This window comes from Cricetulus griseus, chromosome 9, assembly GCF_003668045.3.
Source record: "Cricetulus griseus strain 17A/GY chromosome 9, alternate assembly CriGri-PICRH-1.0, whole genome shotgun sequence".
Taxonomy (NCBI): domain Eukaryota; kingdom Metazoa; phylum Chordata; class Mammalia; order Rodentia; family Cricetidae; genus Cricetulus; species Cricetulus griseus.
The window spans coordinates 11,403,983-11,430,820 of record NC_048602.1 but is presented as its reverse complement, the minus strand read 5'-3'; the positions used below and the strand labels follow the sequence as shown (position 1 = coordinate 11,430,820).

General features: G+C 50.8%; 1 protein-coding gene across 2 annotated transcripts; it reads right to left on the bottom strand.

Annotated features, from left to right (window-relative positions):
- Positions 1-1,329: 1,329 nt before the first annotated feature.
- Slc1a5 (solute carrier family 1 member 5) lies at positions 1,330-15,925 on the bottom strand. Of its 2 annotated transcripts, none has more exons than XM_027431345.2 (9): positions 14,621-15,925; positions 11,219-11,261; positions 10,368-10,406; positions 9,853-9,900; positions 8,070-8,230; positions 3,898-4,131; positions 3,425-3,619; positions 3,169-3,303; positions 1,330-2,106 (listed from the first exon to the last, which is right to left on the bottom strand). In XM_027431345.2, the coding sequence occupies exons 1-9, from the start codon at positions 15,187-15,189 to the stop codon at positions 1,872-1,874; spliced, it is 1,659 nt and encodes a 552-aa protein (XP_027287146.1). In that variant the 5' UTR covers positions 15,190-15,925; the 3' UTR covers positions 1,330-1,871. The 2 variants fall into 2 exon arrangements, with proteins under 2 accessions (XP_027287146.1, XP_027287147.1); XM_027431346.2 differs by lacking the exon at positions 14,621-15,925 and adding an exon at positions 11,957-12,062.
- Positions 15,926-26,838: the final 10,913 nt, after the last annotated feature.

The window sequence follows — 26,838 nt, the reverse complement described above, 5'->3', positions numbered from 1 at the left end:
TTAATTTTCCCAAAGATAATACATTATTCATTTTATCCAAAAGGCCCTAGTTCAGATGTCACCAAGCCAGGATCAATGATTTTTTTTTAAGATTTTATTTATTTATTTATTATGTATACAACATTCTGCCTCCATGTATGCCTGCAGGCCAGCAGGGGGCTCCAGATCTCATTCGAGGCAGTGGTGAGCCACCATGTGGTTGCTGGGAATTGAACTCAGGACCTCTGGAAGAACAGTCAGAGCTCTTATCCTCTGAACCATCTCTCCAGCCCTCAGTGATTATTTTTAACAGTAAACTTTTAAGTATAGCCGGGTGTAGTGGTTCTTGTTTTTAATTCCATCATTCAGGAGACAGGCTGGTGGATCTCTGTGAGCTCAAAGTCAGTCAGGGGTACATAGTGAGACCTTGTCTCAAAAACCATTAAAAAAAATTCCTGGGACTGGAGGATTCTAGTGGCTCGGAGGTGTAGACCAGGGTGGTCTCGAACTCACAGAGATCCACCTGCCTCTGCCTCCCGAGTGCTGGGATTAAAGGCGTGCACCACCAACGCCCGGCATTAGGCATTTTACATTGTGCTTTTTATTCACACATTTGGGTGGTGTGCAGCTTGCAAGAATCAGTTGTCTTTCCACCAGGTGGACCCCAGGTATGGAACTCAGGTCATCTGTCTTTGCAACAGGTTCCTGAACCCCTAAGCCATCTTACCAGCTCAGTGATCTCTGAAGAGTTAGTGAAGCCTAAACTAGTCTTTGGCATTGATATGCTTAGTGTGTTTAGCCAAAGCATGCCTTTTACTTTCTTATGTACATTGGTGTTTTCCCTGTATGTCTATAAGGGCATCGGATTCCTTGGAACTGGACTGATAGATGGTTGTGAGCTGCCATGTGGGTGCTGGGAATTGAACCCGGGTCCCTCTAGAAGAGCAGTCAGTGCTTTTAACCACTGAGCCATCTCTCCAGCCCAATTAGTCAAAATATTAAAATGTATATATGTATTCCTTTGAACACAGTATCTCACTACGGAGCACCGGATGGCCTGAAACTCACTCTGTAGAACAGGCTGGCAGAGAGACCTGTCTGCCTCTGCCCTCTGGGTTGCTAGGATTTAAGGTGTGTGTCACCTATGCCTAGCTAAAAACATCTGAGACAGTGTCAGAGCCCAGGCCGGCCTGATTCTTCTTCCTGTGTCCTGTCCCAGGTATGGTCCTCAAACCAGATTCCCAAATGCTGAAATTAAAGATGTGTGCCAGCAAGTGAGTTCCAGGACAGGCAGGACTGTTACACAGAAAAACAAACAAAGAAACCAAAACATGTGCCAGCACGCTGATATTAGATTCTTGGTACTCTTCATTTCATACATTTGATGCCATTTTATTGCTTTAAAAAATGTGATCTGGAGTGACAATATTCATCTTTAGCTTTCCCTTGGGACTTTGTTGGGGAGTGTTTGTTGTCATAAAGGGACTACTGGGAAGGTCACAGTGTGCATGGCATGAGCACACACACCACACACCACACACCAAACACACACACACACACACACACAGCTTTGGCCATCAGGTAGCATCAAATCACTTGTCTTCAAAGGAAAGAGATCTCTAGTGGGTAGACAGACAGGTAGGCTGGATGGCTCTGGGTGACAGAGAATGTCGTCTCCTTGAGTGGGAGCCAGGATGGGGGAAGGTATGTGGAGACAATCATATATAAGCACTGTACCCCAGCAATGAGGCCCCCGGATATCCGTTCCAGGAAGGAGACAGGGACCCCTAGTTTCCCGGTCTGTGTAAACTCCTCCCCTGGAGTTTCTCCAGCCCTCATGATATCCACTTCCAATGAGACGCCACCAGGGCACAGAAAGCCCCTCCTGCTATTCACATGACAGACTCCTTTTCACACGCGGCAGCGTCCCCGGCGGGTCCTCGGTACTGCTTGAGAAGGGGGTTCCCCTCCTCTGGGGCCAGGGGCAGTGGATTCAGAGACGTTTCGTTCTTCACCTGGATCAGTTCAGGCTCCGAGCTCGGCGTCTTGGTTCGATCCACATAACTTTGAAGCAGTCCGGCCCCGAAGGCGTCACCTTCCACATTGATGATGGTACAGGACCTGTCCCTAAAGGGGCACAAACAGCAGCAAGGTGAGAGGGAAGCAAGAAGCAGGAGACCAGGGCCCAGGTGGCTTGCCTTCTCCCACGAGAAAAGCTGTTCTGTGAGATAGGGTCTCGCTACATAACCGCCATGGGACTCACTACACAGACCAGGCTGGCTTCAAACGAATAGATTCTCCTGCCTCTGTCTCCCGAGTGCTGGGATTTAAAGTGCTGACATCCCTATTTTCTGAGATAGCATCTTTCACTAAATTGAACATGATCACATCCGTTGAACTGGCTGGCCACTGTGCTCAGAGACCCATCCATTTCCGTCAGGCCCAGGCTTTATATGGGTGTTAGGGATGCAAATTCAGGACTTCATGCTTGTGTAGTACTTACTTAACTCTCTTCCCATTGTACAGATGGAGAAATTGAGACAGAGGAGAAATAAGATCCCATAGTTATGACAGAACTGAACTTAAGCTGCCTGTCCTAGGAGTCATGGCTGCAAAGTCCGACCGCTCACCGCCTCTCTGGGCAAGCATAGTGGCCCACACATGTATTTCTAGTACCACAAAGTCTGAGACAGGATAATGAATTTGAGGCTAGCAGCCACAGTTACATAATGAAATCCAGTCCCAAGCAAACAAATAAACCACCCCAAAGCAAACAAAAACTGGCAGGTAGACTTGAGCCCGATCTCCAGAATCCACACAAAAGTGGACAGAGAAAACCAACCATCCTTTATCACACAGAAACAATAATACATAAATTAATCATCATTACCATTATTTTCTGTTTTGTTTGGTCTTGAGACGAGGTTTCTCTGTGCAGTCTCGGCTGTCCTGAGACCCTCTCTGTAGACCAGGCTGGTCTCGAACTCAGAAATACACCCACCTGCCTCTTCCTCCCAAGTGCTGCGATTGAAAGGTGTGCACCCACCGCCGGGACATAGGGAGATTAGGGTTTCACATGCTCTCTCTAGGACCTGTCTTGTCTTTCTTCCTGTGCTCAGAAGTCCTTATGCCCTTTCCCTGGGGGTGGGGGGACTCCTCAGTCCGGCAAACTCCCAAGGCCCCACTCACACTAGCCAGTCCACAGCCAAGATCAAGGAGATGTCTTTGACAGGGAGGCTGACGGCTTCCAAGATGATGGCAAGCGTGAGGACCCCGCCGGCAGGGATGCCTGCGGCGCCCACGCTGGATGCGGTAGCTGTGACCCTGGGGAGAGAAGAGAAGTGAGACAGGAGCATCCGTGATGGGGGGTTGGGGGGGCGCAGGGCGGGAAGGGGGGGTCACGGGGGTGGGGTCAGGGCTCCTGTCACAGCCCCGAGGCACTCACAGGATGGTAATGATCTTCACGAAGTCCAGGGACACCCCATTCAGCTGAGCAATGAACACGGCCGCCACACACTGGAACAGCGCCGCCCCATCCATGTTGACGGTGGCGCCGATGGGCAGGATGAACCGGCTGATGTGTTTGGCCACCCCGTTCTTCTCCTCTACACATTTCATCATCAGGGGCAGCGTGGCAGAGCTGACGGAGGAGGGCCCCACAGAGCGAGCCCGGGTGAGCGCTCCTGGACCGCAAGGGCTAGTCCAGTCCGAACCGGGGCTCACTCGCAAGCTGAGCTTCATCAGGGGACCCCGCCCAGCTGCCCAAGCTCCCTTTCCTCCCGCCGTCTGGGGGGATGTTCTAGCTCTCCAATGTCCTTCCCTCCCCCATCAAATGACCCCTGTCCCAACATCTCACAGGTCTTCAAGCACCGTCACCCACTCCCCGGCCCCTCTGTTACACCTGCTAACAGGCCTCACCTAGAAGAGGTCCCAAAAGCCGTGGCCAGTGGCGTCATGATACCCCACAGGAATCGATAGGGGTTTTGGCGGGTGAAGACGAAGTAGATGAGGGGCAGAACCAGGAGCCCGTGGATGGCATGGCCCAGGAGACAGCACAGGACGTACTTGCCCAGTCTGATGAACAGCTGGCGGATGTCTTCCATCTCCACAATCTTGCTGGCCACCAGGAACAGGATGCCCACAGGGGCGTACCTGATCATCACAGAGACAGATGACAGCCGCTGACCACATGCCTGTCACCGCCGGGCCCTGAGCTCGGCACTTTGATGGGCCTGCGGGAGACTCAGCTACCTCCCTCTGAAAGGGGCACAGCTGTGAGGCGTCCCCACCCCTGCCAGGACAGCCACTTCAGGTGTGCACTGGACAACGCATCAAAGAAGTCCCCGCCCCTGAATCATTTGCTCTCTGGGTTTGCTTGCTAAAGCAGCAGCTGCTGTCAGAAACACACTTGCAGGAAAAAAAAAAGAAAAGGTGTAGTAACTGGGTCACGCTAACTCCCAGGTCTGTGGCACCTGCAACTCGCCCTAAGCCTTTGATCATGGCTGACTGACAGCCTACCGGGGAGTTCCTATCACCAGCATGTCAGTCATAGCTAGTAGAGCCACCCCTGAACACGCGTATAAAACAGACTACAAAGCTGCCACCCCAGACACTTAGATACTAGTTAAGTATTAAGGCCAGGGGTTGGAAAGATGGTTCAGCAGTTAAGAGCACTGGCTGCTTTTCTAAAGGATCCAGATTCGGTTTCCGGAACCTACATGGTGGCTCCCAACAGCCTGGAACTCCAGCTCCAAGGGATCTGGTGTTCTCTTCTGACTTCCACAGGCATTGAATATACACGGTACACAGACATATATGCAGGCCAAATAATCACACACATGAATGAAATTCTTTTTTTTCCCCCCTTGTTTTTTTTTTTTTTTTTAAGATTTTATTTATTTATTATGTATACAACATTCTGCTTCCATGTCTATCTGCACACCAGAAGAGGGCACCAGATCTCATTACAGATGGTTGTGAGCCACACTGGCTCTGTAATCCAGGCTGGCCTCGAACTCACAGAGATCTACCTGCCCCTGCTTCCTGAATGCTGGGATTAAAGGCGTGCACCACTAACGCCTGGCTTTTCCTTTTTTTTTTTTTTTTGTGGTTGTTTCATGAAATTCTTAATAAAAAATAAAGTTCAAGGACATAAAACCTTGTCTCAAAAAGGGCTGACAAGTGTGGCCCAATAGTAGAGCCCCTGCCTAGAATGCCCCAGTGAGGGGCTGGGGGCGTGGCTCAGTGGTAGAGCCCCTGCCTAGAATCCCCCAGTGAGGGGTAGGGGTGTGGCTCAGTGGTAGAGCCCCTGCCTAGAATCCCCCAGTGAGGGGCTGGGGGTGTGGCTCAGTGGTGGAGCCCCTACCTAGAATCCCTTGAGAGGCTGGGGGTGGCTCAGTGGTAGCTCAACACCTGCTTTTAGTCTTTGCCACAAAATAAATAAAACAGCAACCAGGCAAGGTAATACTGCTAACTCAGGAACTGCAGCAGGATGAAGTGAGGTACTAACTGGGAGGCATTCGGACACAGTCCCGTTTCTGGTCCAGCAACCATCCATCCCTGTCTCCTAGGGCAAAGACCCCAAGATGCTCTTGCTGTCAGCTAGGTTTCCCAATACCCTCCTGCCTAGCTGCCATGGCCGATGGCCGCCTCAGCCCTTTCTCCTTTACACAAAAGAAAGGCACCAGTCCCCAGCCACCTGTGCAACTAGGGAGGGCCAGTTGGCCAGGCCCTAGCCACTCAGACTTGCCCAGAAATTTCCTACGTGCAAACACTTAAATAAATATTTGCCATTGTTTACTCCGGGAATGAGACAGACCAGGTACTGTCCCGAGAACAGTACACACATTAACTCCTTTGTGACCTCCGAAGCAGCTGCCAGGGGCCCCAACGCCTACAGAGAAAAATCAAGGCGCAGGGAAGGTAGGTCTTAACGCGAGTGGTGCACACAGCTGGAATGGGCTGCACCAGGGTGGGCAATCAAGCGGTCTCGGGAGCTGTTCTCACTCACATTCCCACCCGGCTACTGCAGCTGTCACCTTCCTGATCAAGACATACTAGGAGTATGGATGCCGCCCAATAGTGGAGCCTAGAACCTGCACCACTGCCCCCAAGGGAAGGGCTGGGGACGTGGCTCAGCCAAAGAGGACTTAGCAGTTACTTGGCTCTGGGTCAGATCCCCAGCACCAAACACACACACACACACACAGTACTGAATGTGGTAGTGAATGCCTGTGTTCACTTGGGTGCAGAAATAGGGGAACTAAGTCTGAGGCAAGCCTGGGCTACACAGTGAAACCCTATCTTTAAAAAAAAAAAAAGCCAGGCGTTGGTGGCACATGCCTTTAATCCCAGCACTCAGGAGGCAGAAGCAGGCAGATCTCTGTGAGTTTGAGGCTAGTCTGGTCTCCAGGAGCGAGTGCCAGGATAGGCTCCAAAGCTACACAGAGAAACCCTGTCTCAAAAAAACCAAAAAAAAATAAAAAAATAAAAAAACCCAAAAAAATAAAAAAAACCCAAAAAAATAAAAACCACAACAAAAAGGCATACCCAATGAGCATGGTCTTTTCTGGATTGTTGATTTGTTTTTTTGTTGTTGTTTTTTTTAAAAACAGGGTTTCACTATGTCGCTCTGGGGGTCCTAGAATTCACTATGTAAAACAGGCTGGCCTTGAAGCCACAGAGATCCATCCACTTGCCTCTGCCTTCGGAGCACTGAGATTAAGGACACTTTACACCGTGCCTGGCTAAAATTTTTCCATTTTATCCTATGTGTATGAGTGTTTTGCCTGAATGTAGGTCTATTCACCATGTATATGCCTGGTACCCTAAAAATGCCAGTAGAAGGGGGTCTGATCCCCTGGAGCTGGAGTTACAAATGTTTATGAGCCACCATGTGGGTGCTGGGAATCAAACCTGGATTGCCTGGAAGGGGACGCCCATAATCCCTGAGCTATTTCTCAGGGATTTTAGTTTTTATTTTATGTGTAAGGGGGTTTTGCTTGTTCGGATGTCTTGGTACCACATGGGTGCAGTGCTCACACAGGCCAGAAGGGGGCAATGGATTCCCCTGGAATTGAAGTTAGAGATGCTTAAAAGCCACCCTATGGATTCTAGGTACCAGACGGGGGTCTTCTGGAAGAGTAGTCAGGGCTCTTAACCACTGAGCACTCTCTCCAGTCCCAGAAAAACTGTTGTTTCTTTTCTTTTTTCTTTTTTGGTTTTTTGAGATAGGGTTTCTCTGTGGCTTTTGGAGGCTGTCCTGGCACTCGCTCTGGGGACCAGGCTGGCCTCCAACTCACAGAGATCCGCCTGCCTCTGCCTCCCCAGTGCTGGAATTAAAGGCGTGTGCCACCAACGCCCTGCCTTCTCTTTTGTTTTCGGCTTTTGTTTGTTTTGAGACAAAGTTTCTCTGTGTAATAATAGTCCTGACTGTCCTGGAACTCTCTTTATAGACCAGGTTAGCCTGGAACTCACAGAGATCCACCTGCCTCTGTCTCCACAGTGTTTGGTTTTTTTGTTTAAGTCGCCACCTTGTCTTTTCTGCCCTTTAGATCCAGGTCAAGTGGGCGGAGACAAAGTGGGGACCAGATGGACAAGGAGGAAACCAGAGGCATCTGCGTGTGGTTTTTGCTTTCGTTTCCTGAAGTCATAACAAAAACCAAAGGACAGCATTCACACCAGTGACTCGCACAGGGGTGGAACGCAGGCGCCCTTGGCAGCGGTGGGGCAAGCCAAGGGACACCGTGGCCCCAGATAAACCTCTTTTCCTGTGCTTCCGTGAGTCACCTACACCCCCACGGCAACCAGGTAAGGCAGGCACCATAGGTGATGGAAGCTGTCTTCCATCACCTTCTAGTACAATCAAGAAGGCAAATGCACCAATTCTAGTAGCCACCGGATACAGAATGGTCACCATTTTAGAGACAGGGAAACTGAGGCACGGAGAAGGCAAGTTGCTCGTCCAAGGTGGCATATCTAGGGAATCGTAGACGCTAGATTCTGATGAAGACCCCCTCAGGTTCCAGTGGGAGCACAGGAGGTTCCCACTGGTACAGCAGACACGCCCACCCCTTGTCCCCACCGCTTACCACATAATCCAGGAGACCAGGACCATGGTGGCATCATTGAAGGAGTTGAAGAAACGGATGAGCAGTTCGCCCTCAGGCCCCAGCTTCCTGAGAGCCACACCAAAGACGATAGCGAACACCACCAGGCCCAGGATGTTCATGCCCTCGACCTCACCTCCCACCTTTGGGAAAAGAACAGAGCAGGGTGGGAAAGAGAGAGCATTAATCCGTCTACACATCCACTTGTCCTATGCCCTGCAGGGGCCCAGGAAATGAGACCAGGGGTCACCCACAGGGAGTAAGTCCTGGTTGTTATTATTATTATTATTATTAATTATTATCATTATTTATCAGCCTTACACAAGCTAGGCTCACCTGGGAAGAAGGAACAACCTCAAATGAGAAAAAGCCTCTATCAGATTGGCCTGTAGGCAAATCTGGGCAGCATTTTCTTGATTAATAATTGATGTGGGAGGGACCAGCCCACGGTGGTAGGTGCTGCCACCCCTGGGCGGGTGGTTCTGGATTCTACAAGAAAGCAGGCTGAGCAAGCAAACCATGGGGAGCATTTCTCCTGGACTCCTCCCTCAGCTCCTGCCTGAGTCCCTTCATGACGGACCATCTACAGCTAAGGGGAAACAAACCCTTTTCCTTCCCAAGTTGCTTTGCATCATAATGTTTCTCATGGCAACAGAAAGCAAATTAAGAGGTACCCAAGCAAGGCAGGAGGTGTCAGCCAGGAGCCCTACTTGTGACCCCTCTAAACCTCAGCCCCAAGGGATCAACCCCTTGTTGGCCTCTGTGCTCGAAAACAGCACACATCAATCAATCAGTCTTTAAAATAAAGAGGGGAATATTGCTATAACTCAGTGGGTAAAGGTACTTGTCACCGGGCTGGAGAGATGGCTCAGCGGTTAAGAGCACCGACTATTCTTCCAGAGGACCTGAGTTCAGTTCCCAGCAACCACATGGTGGCTCACAACCACCTTGAATGAGATCTGGTGCCCTCTGCTGGCCTGCAGGCAGAAGGCTGTATAGACTGCATACATAATAAATAAATAAAATCTTTTAAAAAAAAGAAAAGGGGGGGCGGTTCTAGAGAGGACCTAGAAATGAGTATAAATCGAGCATTCCCAGAACAAGACGAAACCTACCCACTCTGGCTAACAGGAAATGAACCGGCAGACAAAGTTTCAAGATGAGGCTGAGGGAATGGACAAAGTAAAACGAATTCTAGAGGGAAAGGGGACAGGGGGACATGGACACTGGGGACCCTGGGCAATGGACAGGATTAGACTTTCGCCGTGGACAGGTGGGAGAGAGGACGGGATCAGGTAGAAAGAAGAGCGCACAAGGGCTGAATCCACCAGTGACAGGCTGGAGGTGTGGCTCAGTATTTGGGGCTTGCCTAGCAAGCTTTAGGGAACAACTGACCTTCAGCACCTCAGGAGACACTAAGGACTATAGAATCCCATTGGTCTCTTATAACCTGAATTCCATATGGATCCAGAGACAACACTGAACTTTTGATCCTCCTGCCTCTACATCCCCAATGTGGGCTGCCAGTCACACGCCACCACTCCTGTTTTACATGGTGCTAGGGACCCAACCCGGGTCCGTCACATTCATGCCAAACAAACACTCCACCCACTGGGCTACATCCCCAGCTCCAAGGACCACAGACTCTAAATACTTTTTTGGGGGGGAAGGCTTGGTAGAAGACTCAAGCAGCAGAGGGTGAGAGGCACCCTGAAAAGCCACAGCAGGCCTGTGGCAGAGCTTCTTCAGCCCTTGCCCTGCTCACCTGGACCAGGGTGGCGTTGGTCTCTCTGTGTGCACAGTCAGTAGTCAGCTGTAGACAGGGTTGGAAGGGTCAGTAAGTTGTCATGCCAACTGCCAGCATGGCTCCCTGCCCCCGTGCTGGAAACAGCAGTGCCTAAAAACCTGCTCCACCACCCCTTCTTTTGAGATAGTCTCTTGTAGCCCTTGCTGGCCCAGAACTCCCTATGTAGCCAAGGATGACCCTAAACTCCTGAAATTTCTGTTCTCCTATTTACTACTGGGATCACGGGTGTGGTGTGTGCCGCCATGCTTGGCTTATGCGGTACCGGCAAATGAAACTCGGGGCTTCACTTCACACACAGTAGGTAGGCACTGTACCAAAGGAACCACAACTCCAGTCTCCAGGACTGCAGAGTTTATATCTAAATGCACACTCAACTTTTGGAAGATTCAGAAGACAGAGGGGATGGAGGGTACCAAAACTGAAAAGCTACGCTGGGCCAGTGGCAAGGCACCCCCACCCACCCTTCAGCTCACCTGTTTCTCAGATGTTCTGAGTTCGTATGAAGTAGAATACTGCAGATGGGGTGAGGGGGGAAAAAAAAGTCAGTGTCAAATGTCACCAAAAACCTGCCACATACCACACCGGGAACAAAGCCACAAATCAGGCCCAAGCATCCCTACGTTCCTCCCTTCCTTTCTCCTTTCAAAGACAGGGTCTTTCTCAGCCCTGGCTGCCTCCTAACTCCTTCAAGGATAACCTTGAGCTCCCTCCCCATGCACTCCCCAAGTGCTGGGACTGTAGGTAAGGGCCATCATGCCCAGTTTCATTTATTAAGACACTGTCTCACTCGGGAGGCAGAGGCAGGCAGATCTCTGTGAGTTCGAGACCAGCCTGGTCTACAAGAGCTAGTTCCAGGACAGCCTCCAAAGCCACAGAGAAACCCTGTCTCGAAACCCCTCCCCTCCCCAGACACTGTTTCCTTGTGTCGCCTGGACTCGCTATCCTCTTACCTCAGCCTTCCCAAGCTAGTATTACAGACTCCACCAAAGACTTTCCTATATTCTCATTTCTTTAAAATTTAATTGTGTGTGTGTCCACATGTGCACACACACACACACACACACACACACACACACACAAAACCCACAGTGTGTTTGGAGGTCAGGGGACAACTGTTTGTTCCAGGAATCAAAATCAGGTTTTCAGGCTCCCACTGCCATCTGGCCAGGCCCCCAGAGTCTCACCTCTTAATGGGAAAGGCATGGATGAGTCTCTTTGGCAACCCAAAAGCCCCCTTGGCAAGTTGCTACACCCGTTTTCCTTTTCTCTAAGTCCACCCCCCCACCACCACCACTAGTCCCTTAGCACACCCCAGAGGACTCACAGAGCGGAATGCAGCAGACACCAGATTGGAGGGGAAAATATTCCTGCAGAAACAGACATTGATGTTAGGTGCTGTCGTGGGAGGGTAGGGTGGGGGCAGACGGGAGAGCGACAGGGCTAGCCTCTTGGAGGGTGATGGGAATCTCTTGTTTAAGAAAGTGTCCCATGATCTCTGTGAGTTCGAGACCAGCCTGGTCTACAAGAGCGAGTTCCTGGACAGCCTCCAAAGCCACAGAGAAACCCTGTCTCGAAAAACAAACAAAAAGTGTCCCATGGCCTCAAACATAATATGCAGCTTGAAGGTGACTTTAAACTTCTGATTCTCCTGCATCTACCTACCAAGTCTTAGGATTACAATCACATTCCTTACAACACACACGCACCCTACCCTATATGTAACTTTTCTCCATCGACTGTGTGGGACTCAAGAGATCAAACCCAGTCCATCAGGTTTGGCAACAAAAGTACTTTAAGACCCTGAGCCATACCAAACACTCCCTTGCATCCTCTAATTCATTTATTTTTGCTGTAATAGAGACAGAACCCAAGGACCTTGCCCACTCTCTACCACTGAACTCCATTCTCAGCCCTCTTTTTAATTTTTTGAGACAGGGTCTTGCTAAGTCGAACAGGCTGGCCTTAAACTGCGGTAAGCCCACGCTTTGCCTCAGGCTTGTGATCTTTCAACCCCCAGAGTAGCTGGAGGACAAGACAGTTCAACACCAACAGGCCAGCACACCTTTCTAGGATGTGGGAGTCTCAGCTGGCCTCTTCTGGCCCCCAGGAAGCTGGTGTTTCAGAACCAAGGGATTGTGGGTTAGGGAAAAAAAAAAAAACTGGGCTTTTGAGAGGCAGGCAAAGACAGGGTCATACCAGGCCTCAGCTCCACCCCCTGCACCATTTAATACCCTGGGTATCTTGCATCAGCTACTTCCTGGAGGGCTGAGGACAGGGCAATCCCTAAGGGGCAGGCTGGTGGGTCGGAGAGCATGGGGGAGGACCTGGGCGTGATGAATTGTGGCAGTCAGAGGCTAAGATCTGGTGACAAGGGACGGCTGTTGCGGTTATGAATATGCATCTGCCCTTGCGTGGCCACTTGTGTGTGGCGGGCGTTTGCCATATGCCAGGTGGCAAAGCTCTTGTTTCACATAGCCAACTCCTTTTTAACTGAAGGGGAACGCAGGTGTGTTGGTGCAGGCATGGCGGCTGCTGTAAAAAGCAAGGCGACACAGGGTGACCCTGTCTCAAAACTCTCTCTCTCTCTCTCTCTCTATCACACACACACACACACACACACACACACACACACACACACACACACACACACACACACACACACACGGCTGGGGGGGGGCGGGGTTTGAAGCACAGAAAGGCAAGAAACTTGTCCAAGGAAGTGACAGGTGGAATTTTTGTTTGTCCTTGTTCTTGGGGGCAGGTGAGAGTCTCTTATGTAGCCCAAGATGGCCTAGAAATCCTGATCCTCTTGCCTCCACCTCTCCAGTGCTGGGTCTTAGAGGCGCTGGGCCTCTGTGTCTGGCTTGTACCGTCCTCTAGAACATGGGCTTAAAGCTTTTACGTGGCTAGTAGCATCTTTGAAAGTGGTTCCAAGCTGGGCAGTGGTGGCGCACGCCTTTAATCCCAGCACTTAGGAGGCTGAGGCAGGCGATCTGAGTTCGAGGCCGGCCTGGTCTACAGAGGGAGTTCCAGGACAGCCAGAGCTACACAGAGAAACCCTGCCTTAAACCCCACCCCACCCCCAAAATGTGTCTATAGGAAGGAGTGCTAGTGGGGGGAATCCAGATGACGACTTCCAGCACACACACACACACACACACACACACACACACACACACACACACGGCAGCTTACAACCACCTGTAACTACAGTCCCAGGGAATCCAATAGCCTCTTTTGGTATCTGAGTGCTGGGCACAAATGTGGTGCACATACAGGCAGGCCAGACATTCACACGCATAAGATTATAATAAAAACGTAGGGTGCACAGCCCCCTGTATGTGTGCCACACGTGTTTCTGTATGCCGTGTTTACCTTCGTGTTCTTGGCTAAGCCTGAGGGCGGCTGGCCACCCGGCCAGCCAAGTACATTCCAGCTGTTTTGAGCTTGGGTGGGAGGGAAAGGCTCTGTTCATAAACAGCCTGAAAATGGGTGTGCCTGCTCGCAGCCCAGGGCAGGGCCCAGGACCCAGCTAATCTCCACCAGCCAGGAGGCACACTCGGTATGGACAAGAAGAGAGCCCAGCCAGTCCTCATCGCAGTCCCTACCGAGGCCCAGAAACAGAGGATGCCCTGTTTTCTGACTCACTTTTTCCTCCGCCCCTTCTCTTTTCCTTCCAGGAAGTCCCCAATCTGAAGACACTGAATCAGAGGGCCTCATGGCAAGGCCACGTGGACCCTGAGTCTAGAGTCCTCCAAGTGGAGAGGGCACAAGAAGGATAAGTGTCACTCCCCACACCGGGGGAGGCACCGAAGGAAGTCAGATGCTAAGGCAGACACAAGGCACGGGAAGGCTGGCTGGCTGCCTGGGGTTAGAGTGTGAGCAGAAGCTGTGTCTGAGTGGCACGCGAGGACACTCTTAATCACTGGGAACTCAGGGAGCCCCTTACATCCCCATTGACCTCCAACCACTACTCCTGACAGAGGATTACAAAGGCCTTAGAGCATGGGTCCGAATCTTTACCTAGGAGCCCTATCTCTGCTCCCTTTGCCACCCAAAAATTCCCTCCCAATAGTTTGCACAGCTGTTTTTCTTTTTGTGGAGCTGAATACTTTTTTTTTTTTTTTTGGAGGAGGACTTGGCTCTGGCTCTTTTCCTTAGTCCTTGTATCTCTTTACACACACACACTCGCTTTGCAAGCCGAGGAAGGAGGCTGAGGCAGGACTACTAGGAGAGCAGCCTGAGCTCCGTAAGCAGACTTGGGAGATGGAGGCAGGAAGATAAGGCGTTCAAGGCCATGCTGGGCTGTATGAGAACCTGTCTCCAAAAACATAACAAGACTAGGAAGGGCTACTCTTCTTTCTTCCTCTATAAGCCCTTCTCTTCTAGACCTGCCCCCAAATTTGGGGAACTTCCGTAAAAATTCACCCTTCCAACGTGTTAAGAGGTCCTGTTAGCATTACCTTGGGTTTTCCTAGACTCTGGAAGGCGTGTCTCCCTCGGGGGGGGGGGGCGGGAATCTAAAGCCCTACCACTGTGGTGGCACACTCGTAAAATCCCTGCACTCGAGAGGGCGAAGCAGTATGACTGCCTCGAGTTCGGGGCCATCCTGAGCTACATCGATTTAGAGGGAGAAAAAAAAAACAACAAACTCCTTCTTCCCTCGAAGCATCGTTGTCGCTTGCACCGGGCCCCTTCCCATCCCAATCCCCGGCGGGGAACACACCTCATGAGATCCAGGAAGGAATCCAGCACCTCCTTGGGGGGTGTCTTGTGGCCACTGCCGTCTCCGACCGAGCAGTTGATGGCGCTAACGGCGACGCCCGGCTTCAGCGCCAAAGCCAAACCCACGCCGAGCGCGGACGCGAGCAGCGTGGTGACCAGGAAGAAGAGCAGCGCCCAGGCGCCCACGCGGCCCAGCGCGCTGGGGTCCAGGCTGGCGGCGCCTCCGATCAGGCTGCACACCACCAGCGGCAGGATGATCATCTTTAGCAGACGCAGCAGCAGCTCGCCCGGGAAGCCGAAGGCGGCCAGGCGCGCGGGGCCCAGCGCTTCGGCACCGCCCGCCGCCGAGACCCCCAGCCCTATCACCACGCCGGCCACCACGGCCGCCACCGTGAGCAGCACCAGCAGGTTGGCGCGAAGGCAGCGGCGCGCCTGCTCCCAGGAACCGCAGCAGCCACCCGCTTTCGCGCCTTGGTCCTCCCCGGAGCCCAGCAGCGCCAGGGCACCGTTGGCGGTGCCATCCACCGCCGTCACCCCCTTGGTGTCGGCCTTAGGGGGATCCACCACCATGCTGAGCCGCAAATGGGGGTTCCCTGAGCGCCTGGAGACCGGATGAGCGCCCGGAGACTGGGTGAGCGCTTGCCCCGAGACTGGGTGAGCGCCTGGAGGCCGGGTGAGCACCTGCCCGGAGACCGGGTGAGCGCCCGGAGACCGGGTGAGCGCCCGGAGACCGGGTGCAATGCTCTTAAAGACCGGGAGCAGAGGCGGGAACTTGTCAGAGGTCCTTGAAGTTGTGTGTCCACCTGCTCTCCAAGGCTGTGCGCAGAGACCCCTTTACCTTCCCCAGCGGTATCGGACACCCCGGAAAACTGGGAACCGAGAGCGAGCGCCTGGGTTGGTTTTCTTTTGCTGGGTTGGGGTTGAGGTTGGAGGACGGGCAGGTTCTTCAGACCAGGACGACGTGGGGATGGATCTGTGACTCCGGGAAGGCTTGAGGACGCACGCCCAAGTGGCTGAGGTCTTCCAGAAGCAGCTCAATAATCCAGGTGGCGTAGATCCCGGGATGCCTGCTGCCTCCGGGATCCGGGATCCGGGATTCCGGGCTTAGAGCCTCTTCCTGGCTCCGGGTCGTGGTCCCCGGGCACTGGAGTCCTGGGAGAAGGAGACCGAGGATCTCCGGTCCCGGAGAGGAAATGAGATTCTCAAATGCAAAGCCGACAGCGGCCCGAGGATGCGGGAAAGTGGCGCCAACGAGCCGAGGAAACACCTCCCAGGCCGCGCCGCGTGGCTCTGAGGCCGCTAGACGGAAGCGATTAGGATTAAAGGCGGAGGGCGGGGCTTGAGGAGGCGGAGGCCAGCCTGCGAGCGCTGATTGGTTAGGGAGCGTTCGGCGCCAGGCGGTGAGCGAGGGGCGGGTCCAAGATCAAAGAGGGGCTGGAGCCCCCCCAACCAAGGATGAATAACAATGCCCAGACAGGGGCGGGGCCGGAGAGTGGGTGTGGCCAGAGAGGATGCCAAGGCGTCCGAAAGGGGCGGGGCGTTGGGAAGCTCTACCAACCCACACCCACCCACCTCCATCTCATCATCCCTGCTAAAGGCTGTGGGTTGTAGTGAATAAACCACAGCAGGACCTCTAGGAAGGGCAGGTAGACATGGAAAGGTTTTTCTTTTTTGTTGTCTTAGGTTTTGTTTTTTGAGCCGGGGTTTCGTACAGCCCAGGCTGACCGTGAAGTGTTCTTGCCTCAACCTCCCAAAACTTGGCATTACAGGCATGGACCATCAGGCTCCTCTGGAGCACTTTAAGAAGTGCTTCAGGAGGATAAACCAGGTGGTGGCGGCACCTGACTTTAGTTTCAGCACTCGGGAGGCAGAGGCAGGTGGATCTCTGAGTTTGAGTCCACCCTGGTCTACAGAGTGAGTTCCAGGACATCCCGGGCTACACAGAGAAACCCAGTTTCAAAAAAACAAAAGATCAGGGAATTGGTGGCGCATGCCTTTAAAATCCCAGCACTCAGGAGGCAGAGGCAGGGGATCTCTGACCAGCCTGGTCTACAGAGCGAGTGCCAGGACAGCCTCCAAAACCACAGAGAAACCCTGTCTCGAAAAAAAAAAAAAACGAAGGAAGGAAGGAAGGAAAAAAAATTCCAGGGTGCTACCCTGAGAGATGGCTCAGTCATTAAGAGCACTTGCTGCTCTTGCAGAAGACCAGAATTGCTTTGGGACAGCCCCACGCATCTGGCTACACAGTCCCACACACTTCTGGCTACTGAGGACACTCCATGAATGTGGCATGCATACATACATTCATGTAGGCAAACATTCATATTAAAATATATAAATCTTTTTGAAATTCTGGGGAGTCCGGGCTGGAGCATTTTTCATTCCCAGCACTCAGGAGACAGGGCAGGAGGTTGATATGGGAAGAATCAGTAATTCAAGGTCAACCTCAGCAAGTTTGAGACCACCCTGAGACTCATACAAGACCTCGAGTATGTGGAATCCATTTATGTGCCGACAGCTCCACCTGCCCTCAGGTGGCTGTGGGGAGGCCAGAGGTGGACATCCCGTGTCACCCTGGATTGTTCTCCCCTTTATTTTTTGAGAGAGGGCCTTTCACAGAATCCCAGCTCATCAATTTTGACCAGGCTTGGGGCTAGTAAGACCCTGAGGTCCTCCTGTCTGTGTCTGCTATGGATAGGGTTAGTCTTTTACATGAACGCTGGGGATTCAAACCCCAGGTGTCATGCTTGAGCAGCAAATACTCTTCTTAGCTAGGAGAAATGATCAAACAGTCACAGATTGGGTACTCTCTACAGGAGAGTGACAGCTACAATACAAAACACACACACACACACACACACACACACACACACACAAATAAATGTAACAATAACTTTTTAAAAATTGGCCTTAGACCAATTCACCACAAAATCTATTCTTCGTCTAGACACTGTCACCCTTCCAAGGATAAGAAAGACAGACTCAGAGAGGAGGTAAGAGGCCACCTGAACCCAGAATCCTGGGGACGAGTAGGGTGAGTCTCAGCCAGGAAAATGAGGCTGAAGGGTGGGAATTAGGATTGGCCGAGACTGTTCTGCCCCACTGCCTGCTCCTTGGAAAAAACACACAAACTGGTTCCAGCCAGCTCTCTTCCCACTGGCCCAACCTCCTACCCGGATTCCTTCAGATTTCATCAGTGGGAGAAAGCTTCCCAAAGGGTGAAGGGGGGCAGTGAGAGACTGGGCTGAGCCCTGGGGAGCCAAGAGGCCCTTTGCCTGGGCTCTGTTGACCACCTGGGAAATGCCCTGAAGGTTGGTTCTCCTAAGAAGTCTGGCGGCGTCTGCCTGTAGGAGGAACAGAGGACACTTCAGGGCTCAGTCTGTTTTTCCAGCCTCCTGGGCAGGAGCTCACCCACAGCTCTTGCTCAGGCCTGCAATCTTAACTATGGGAGGATTCCAAGTTCATGACCAGCCTGGGGCACAGACAGTGACATCCAAGAGTAAAGATGGGTTTGAGGGGCAGGAGGAAAAGACTAGTTGGTGGCACGCCTTTAATCCCATCACTCGAGAGGCAGAGGCAGGCGGATCTCTGTGAGTTCGAGGCCAGCCTGGTCTCCAGAGCGAGTGCCAGGATAGGCTCCAAAGCTTCACAGAGAAACCCTGTCTCGAAAAAAAAAAAAAAAAAAAGAAAGAAAGAAAGAAAGGCAAGCCCTTACACACACACACACACACACACACACACACACACACACACACACACGCGCGCGCGCGCGCGCGCGGTCCTGTGATGCTTTTGTTCCAGTTCTCATAATTCATTAGATTAAACCCAAGTCCAGGACTATACACAGAGCACAGGAGCTGGGAGTTAATTACATAAATTATCCATTTCCTGCAGGCCTTTCAAACCTGCACCAGTACCAGGTGATTTCAGCAAGGTCAATAGCCCCTGCTGGGAGACAGGAAGCCCCTGTAGCCACGGGGTTCCTGCAGAACTTGTAGATGACTTTGCCTATGGACAGGGCTTTTGAATTCTGAAACAGACAGAAGCCCAGGAGTGAAAAATGAGGCTCAAACGTGGAATCAAAAGGGACCCATTTTTACCAATATTGAACTTTTTAGGGATTTAACTGTACAGGCTGTAAAAGAAAAAAAAGACGAGGAAGGGAGAGAGAGAGGGGTAAAGTAAGGAAAGAAGAAGCAAGGGAGGACTAAGGTGTGGCAAATCCATTAGAATTTGGGTAGGTACCAGCAGTGAACAGCAAGCCTTTGCTTTTGTATTTTATTAGTTGTATTATTTTATGTGTATTGGTGTTTCACCAGCATGTGTGTCTGTTGCCGTGGCTGACATTCTTACAGGCCAGAAGGGGTGTTGGATCCCCTGAAACTTTACACAGCCCGTTGAGAGGTGCCTTGTGGGTGGTGAGAATTGAATCCAGGTCCTATGGAAAAGCAGCCTTCTCTCCCACCTCCAGCCCTTCCCTCCAGTGGAAAGTTGGGACCGTTTGTGATTGCGGTGGAACCTAACCTATCCCCACTGACACAGCCTGAGGAGGGGAGGGAAGGAGAAATAATTTATTTTTAATTTTTTTGTGAGAATATTCTTTTTAAATTAATTTCCGTGTGAGTGTGTGTGTGTGTGTGTGTGTGTGTGTGTGTGTGTGTGTAGACATGGGCTCACAACGTATAGAGGCTGGAAGACAACTTTAAGGAGTCATTTCTGTCGTGGTGAAAGCTTTGCCCCAGCCCCTGGCATCCGTATACCCAAAGAGTCTGGAATCTTATGGTGGAAGCTCCCCTATCTCCCTCCAAACCCTGCTGCATCTCAGGAAGCCCGGAAAATGGTGACCCCTACCCCCAGAGATGCTCAAGACCAGTCCCACAGAGTATTTATTTGTTTTGTTTTTGTTTTTCAAGACAGGTTTCTCTGTGGCTTTGGAGGCTGTCCTAGAACTCTCTTTGAAGACCAGGCTGGCTTCAAACTCACAGAGATCAGCCTGCCTCTGCCTCCCGAGTGCTGGGATTAAAGGCGTGTGCCACCATCGCCCATCTCCCACAGAGTATTTAAACTGTCCCTCAGAAAATAGGTCTCCTTTTCCTGTCTTCCCTCTGGGGGACTGGAAGGCCACAGAAGCCAGGAGCGTGGTATCCATGAAACACGGGCTTTTTCTTTCTTTTTTTTTTTCTTTGGTTTTTCCAGACAGGGTTTCTCTGTGTAGCTTTGGAGCCTATCCTGGCACTCGCTCTGGAGACCAGGCTGGCCTCAAACTCACAGAGATCCGCCTGCCTCTGCCTCTCAAGTAGAAACACGGGCTTTTTCTAATTCGGTTTAATTTGATCTGATTTGGATTGCTGCAGGAGGAGAGGCTTATGGGGTGTAAAAATTTTTCAATTTCTGTCCTCTGTGAGTCCTAGGGATTGAACTCATATCTTCAGACATGGTGACAAGTGCCTTTGCCCACAGAACTGTCTCCCTGGCCCCTTTTTTCTTTCTCAGTCTCTCTTTAAAAAAAGAAAAAAAAAAAAAAAAAAAGCTGGGAAGTGGCGCATGCCTTTAATCCCAGCACTGAGGAGGCAGAGGCAGGTGGATCTCTATAAATTCCAAGCCAGCCTGGTCTACAGAGTGAGTTCCAAAATACAAAATAGCTAGGGCCACACAGAGAAACCCTGCCAAAAAAAAAAAAAAAAAAAAACAATGAAACCAGGGTCTTTCTATACAGCCCTAGCTGTCCTGGAATCGATTACAGATGTGTACCATCAGGCCCAGACTGCAGCCCAGTTTTAGGGTTAAACTGTGGACGTGTGTGTGAGATGTCACTAATAACGACCTCCTAATTCCAACCTGTGTGCCAAGCCGTGTCTGACCTTTTCCCTTGATGTTAATCTATCTGTACAGGTGTTTTTTGTTTTTTTTTTTTTATTTCGAGACAGGGTTTCTCTGTGTAGCTTTGGAGGCTGTCCTGGAACTCGCTCTTGTAGACCAGGCTGGTCTCGAACTCACAGAGATCTGCCTGCCTCTGCCTCCCGAGTGCTGGGATTAAAGGCATGCACCACCACCGCCTGGCTAGTTTTTTTTTTTTTCTTTCTTTCTTATTTTCATTCTATAAAAATTACAAAGTAGGCACCACTATGACCGAGCACTTGGGAGGCTGAGACAGGAGGACTGACAGAGTCTAGCCTGAGCTACATAGTGAGCACCCGTTTCCAAAAGAAAAATAAAAAATAAATTAAAATAGGGCTGAGAAATACAGCTCAATGATTAGACGAAAGCTTAACATGCACAAGGCCCTGGTATCCATAGCATCCTCAGAACCAGCTAAATAAACAACTAACAAAGAGCCTGAATGAAGAGAAAATGGGGCTATTGTTTTGGACTAGGCTGCTGCCCTGGGACCCAAAGACCTAGGGATGAAAATGGAACAGTAGGCCTGAAAAAATGGCTCAGTGGGTAAAATGTCTACTGTATGCTTGCAGGAGGACCTGAGTTCTAGCCCGAGCGTCCAGATGAAAAATTACGGAATTAGTGATGCACACTTGTAATCCCAGTACTTGGAAGCCAGAGAACCCATCCTGGCCAAATCAGTGGGCTTCAGGCCAATGAGGTGCTCTCCCAGACTGCCTTCAGTGACTCAGTGCCACCAGCCACGTCATCACCAGCCACCAGTGCCAAAGGCGATGTGTGTACCCTCTGAAGAGTCCCTGCCAGCGCAGACTGCTCTCTTGCTCTCTCGGTGTCTGTCTGTCTGCCTGTCTGTCTCTCTTGTCCCAGCTCTGAGATGACCTTTCATGCTCCCTCCCTGCTTAAGTCTCTTCATGGCGAGATCTGTTTCGTGGCATGATCTTTGATCTTTATGGCATACCTTGGCCCTGACCCACCAAGGTATTACTCTGCTAAACCCTAACAGGCACCCTGTCCCCATGAACAACACACAAGTTTAACCTCTGGCCTCCATGTTCACTCTCTCTCTCTCTCTCTCTCTCTCTCTCTCTCTCTCTCTCTCTCTCGACTGCACACATACACACACTGTGAAACATCTAGCATGCCAATCCTACACAAACCTGGCCTGCCCCCTCACCCCAGCACACCCCTTTTTGCCATTCCACTGTCTTCAGATTCCACTCAGGGATCCTGAGTCTCCCAGACCCCCAGCCTACAGGCTTCTTAGTAACTGGCCCCTCCCATTTCTACATTGCTCAAGGGGGGGTTGCACCTGCCCCTTCTGCAGGACAAGGGGTGGGAATGGGGGCTCTTTCCACCTCTTCTGTGTCCCCAACCTGGTCTGCATTGGGACAGGTATACAGCAGGGACTCCTGGGATATATAACTCAGCAGTAAGGAAGGTCAGGTGAATCCCAGGACTCTGGAGGCTGCAGCAGGGGAATGACTATAAATTCAAGGCTGGGCTGGAATGCACAATAAGACCATCTTTTTCTTTCTTTTCTTTTTTTTTTTTTCTTTTAAGCTGCTGGTTATGGTGGTGACACTCTATAATCTCAGCATTTGGGAGGTCAGAAGTTCAAAGCCAGCCTCAGCTACACAGTGAGTTTGAATCCAGTCCGTGTTACGTGAGATCCCATCTCAAAAAACAAAACCTAACAACACCGGGAGTTGGGACTATATGTAGCTCAGTTTGTAGATGCTTGCCTAGCATGGACCAAGCCCTGGGTTCTGTATACAGCATCCCCAGTACTGTATAAAACTAGCATGGTGGTGCACCCCTTTTAACTCAGCACTTGGAATGTGGAAGCAAGAGGATCAGGAGTTCAAGGTCATCCTTGGCTTCATAGGAATTTGGAGGTAATGGGAAAGGTGGGGGGCAGGCGACAGGTGTACGGAGAGTCCCTGCAGAGCTCTGCAGCAGGAGTGTTAGCATTTGGCACTCAACACAGCAGGTAGGACCCTTGGTTTGTTTGAATTGATGACAGGGAGCTTCCTGGCCATGGCCTGGCTGGCCTCACTGAGCCTGGGAACTGGAGAAGGTCCCACCCTGCCCTTCCTACCTTCCTATTTACTAATTTACAAGCTGGCTTGTAAAGCGCCCTGCAGGCCTCTCCCAGCTGTAGTGGTTTGTGGCATGCTCTTTGTCTGTCACTCCTTTCTAGGCCTGGAGGCCCAGCGCTGGGGTGTCAGGTGTCGCCCTCTCTCCCCAGCATAGACTGGGGGCGGAGACTTGCCTAGGGCATGTGCCCTTGCCATCACTCCAGGCCCAGGATCCGACCCCATAGTTGTCTCTGGGCTCAGATGACCTGGATAGAGAGACACCTGATGCTTCTGAGAGACAGGACACGACAACGGTAGGGAAGTGAGGGTCCCGCACAGGGATGGGATGGACTCACTGGGGACCTTGGTCCAGAGGGATTCACTTGAACCTCATCTGTGTGGCTCAGGAGGACAACAGGAACTGTCCTGGATAGCAGAAGGACAAAAATGAATGCTAACAGCCGGGCATTGGTGGCGCACGCCTTTAATCCCAGCACTCAGGAGGCAGAGGCAGGTGGATCTCTGTGAGTTCGAGGCCAGCCTGGTCTACAGAGCGAGTTCCAGGATAGGCTCCAAAGCAATACAGAGAACCCTGTTTCAAAAACAAACAAACAAACAAAAAAACCCTGAAGCTAGCCAGGTGTGGTGGTTAACACTAATAAACCCAGCACTCAGGAGGTTGAAGCAGGAAGATTGCTGTGAGTGTTAGAGCATGGTTAAGAGCACTGGCTGCTCTTCCAAAGAACTATGGTTTGATTCCCAGACCCCACGTGACGGCTCACAATTGCCTGTTAACTCCAGTTCCATGGGATCTGTGACTCTCTTATGACCTTTGGGGGTCCCAGGCATGCAAGTAGTGCACAGACATTCATACGGGCAAACACCCATAACATCAAATAAAAAATTAAAGTTGAAGACAAAATCAATGACAGAAAACCCAAGCTAGAGAGTTTGCTAGGTGGCTTTTAAAGCTTATATTGCTCTTGCAGAGGACCTGAGTTCGTTTCCAGCATCAGGGGATTTGATGTCTCTAACCTCTATAAGGGCACCTTTATTCGTGTGTATGTAAACAGCCCCCCCATATATATACATATACATAATTTAAAATGAAAACCTTTAAAACAAAACAAGCAAAACAAAAATAATTACAAATCTCCCAGCCTGCAGGCCTTATGACAGGGCTCAGTGGGTAAAGGAGCTTGCTTCCAAGCCTGAGGACCAGAGTTTGAGCCTCAGGACTCAAATGGCAAAAGGAGAGAACCAACTCCAGCAAGTTGTCATCTGATTTAACATCTCACACTTGGGCATGCGTGTGCTGACAGACAGACACATATAAACTAAATAAACAAATGTTCGAGACCAGCCTCGTACTTTCTCTGAGCACCTCACTTTAGCAGCCATGCTGATGAAGCTAGAGCTGATGACTAGAGATGTCTTTGGAAAAGGGAAAGGAAAAACATAGGAAGAAACAGCTCAAAGTTCAAATGTTTACTTTAATGGATGTAAAATAGCCAGGAGTACCAGGGTCCTCAGCCATGATCAGACCTAGCCAGCAAAATGTGAACTCCGGGTTCAGGGAGAGACCCTGCCTCAAAGAGAAACTTTGCAGTAAAAGAGGACACAGGATGCCCTCCTCCAGACTCCTCTTGTGGGCATATAGGCATAACCCCCACACACATAGCCACGTATGCCACACTTTCGCACACACACACACACACACACACACACACACACACACACGAAGGGGGGGAGGGAAGGGAAGGAAAAGGAGACAGACAGTGGCAGCTACATCTTTCCCTGATGCCGGCAGTTGGTTGGTTTTAGGGTGTTGAGTCAGGTTGGTTTCAAACTCATTACATAGCCCCCGTTGACGCCACCTCCTGAGTGCCAGGATCTCAGGCGCATGCCACCATCGCCTTTCTTTCTTTTTTTCTTTCTTTCAGATTTATTTATTTATTATGTGCACAGTGTTTTCTGCCTGCATGTATCCCTGTAGGATAGAAGAGGGCGCCAAATCTCATTACAGGTGGTTGTGAGCCACGATGTGGTTGCTGGGAATTGCACTCAGGACCTCTGGAAGAGCAGTCAGGGCTCTTAACCTCTGAGACATCTCTCCAGCCCCCATGCCTGGCTTTCTAAAGGGAAAGCAGGCAGTGATTTCGTCCCCTTCTGGGGAAGTTTCTAGCTTTCTCCACCACCCCCACACAGTGCTGGGTGATAGAGGTGAGTGAGACAACGCCTGCCTCACTGTATGGGTACCAGGAATGAAACTCCAGTCTTCTTCATGGCTGCTCAACAAGTGCTTTTAACCACCAAGCCATGTGTCAGTCTTCCTTCCTTCTCTCCTTCCCTGCCTCTCTTTCTTTCTTTTTTTCTTTATTTATTTTTTGGGAGAGAGCCAACAGATCACACACAGCATACCCGTGGATGACTTGTGAGAGTCAGTTCTTTCTTTTCACTGTGTGGGTCCCAGGGATGGAGCTTGGGTTGTCAGGCTTGGTGGCAAACACCCTTACCTACTGATCCATCTCACTGCTGTCCCAAGGTCCTCCTTCCCTCCCTTTCTTCTTTCTTTCCTAACTTTCCTCCTCCTCCTCCTCTGTTTCCCTTTTCTTTTCTTTCTTTCTTTCTTTTTTTTTTTTGAGATAGGGTCTCATTATATCACTCTGACTGGCCTGGACCTTGCTATATAGACCAGGCTGGCCCAGAACTCTCAGAGAGTAGCTTGCCTCTGCCTCCTAAATATTGGGATTAAAGGCATGAACTACCATGCTCAGCTCTCTTCCTCTTATGCTTTGAGATGTTTAAAATTGTATTTTTATGTTGGAGTGGTTTGAATAAGAATGGCCTCCTTATAGACTCACATATTTGAATGCTAGGTCATTAGGGAGTGTCAATACTTGAGAGGGATTAGGAGGTGAGGCCTCCTTTGAGGACCTGTGTCACTGGGGGTGGCCTTTGTGGCTTCAGAAGCCCAAGCCAAGCCCAGTGTCATTCTCTTACTGCTGCCTGGGAACCAGGGTGTGGAACTCTCATCTCCTTCTCCAGCACCATGTCTGCCATGCTTCCTGCCAAGCCAACAATGGACTAAACCTCGGAAACTGTAAAGAAGCCCCAACTAAATGCCTTCCTTTGTAAGAGTTGCCATGGCGAGTGCCCGTACCTATGTATGTGCTCCATGGGGGAGGCCAAATCCCTAGAACTGGAGTTACCATGATTGTGAGCTACCATGTGGGTGCTGGACACTGAGCCCTGGTCCTCTGCCAGGGCAGCCAGTGCTCTTAACTGAAAGGGAAAATCAATAAAAGTCTAACCCAGACTCCAAAGCCTAAATAGAAAAGCTCTCAAGCTTCTCTGAGTTCCCAAAAGGCAGCCCAATAGACAAGGTTAAACAAAGGTCCACAGCCAGGAGTTGGTGGCATATGCCTTTAATCCCAGCACTCGGGAGGCAGAGGCAGGCGGATCTCTGTGAGTTCGAGACCAGCCTGGTCTCCAGAGCAAGAGCCAGGACAGGGAAACCCTGTCTCAAAAAAAAAAAAAAAAAAAAAGGTCCACAGAACTCAAGTACTTAGACCAGATTTCACACCCTTGAGCTGTGTCGACTTTCCTCAGGTCCAAGGAGGATCAGATAGTTATCAATTGTAGAAGTTCCCAGCCCAGGAGACAATTAACAAACCCATTTCCTCAGCACAGCATCCTGCTCAATTTCACCTTGCCTGAAGCATACAATCATTGTCCCGTCCTGGGTAACCTTGGAAGTTTTATAATTTTGGGGCTTCCAGCCCTACAATTTTCCCTTATAAAAATACCCCTCACCGGGCATTGGCGGAGCACGCCTTTAATCCCAGCACTTGGGAGACAGAGGCAGGTGGATCTCTGTGAGTTCGAGACCAGCCTGGTCTACAAGAGCTAGTTCCAGGACAGCCTCCAAAGTCACAGAGAAACCCTATCTCGAAAAACCAAAAAAAAAAAAAAAAAAAAAAAAAAAAAAAACACCCCTCAGTCCAAAGTGGGTACTCCATTTGTTCCCTAACGAATGGGGTCCTTGTTGCAGCTCCTATCCTCAGTCAATAAAGAAACTTTTGTCCTTGCATTTGGTGAGCTGTCTCCTTGTTGTGAGGTTCTTTTGCGGTTCCAAAATCTGGGCACAATGTTTGAACTTAAAACCAGTCCATCCACTTGGAAGTCTCTGACACCTGAGAAAAGGCCTTCACATTCCAAGTACAGCCCAAAGTGAAAAAAG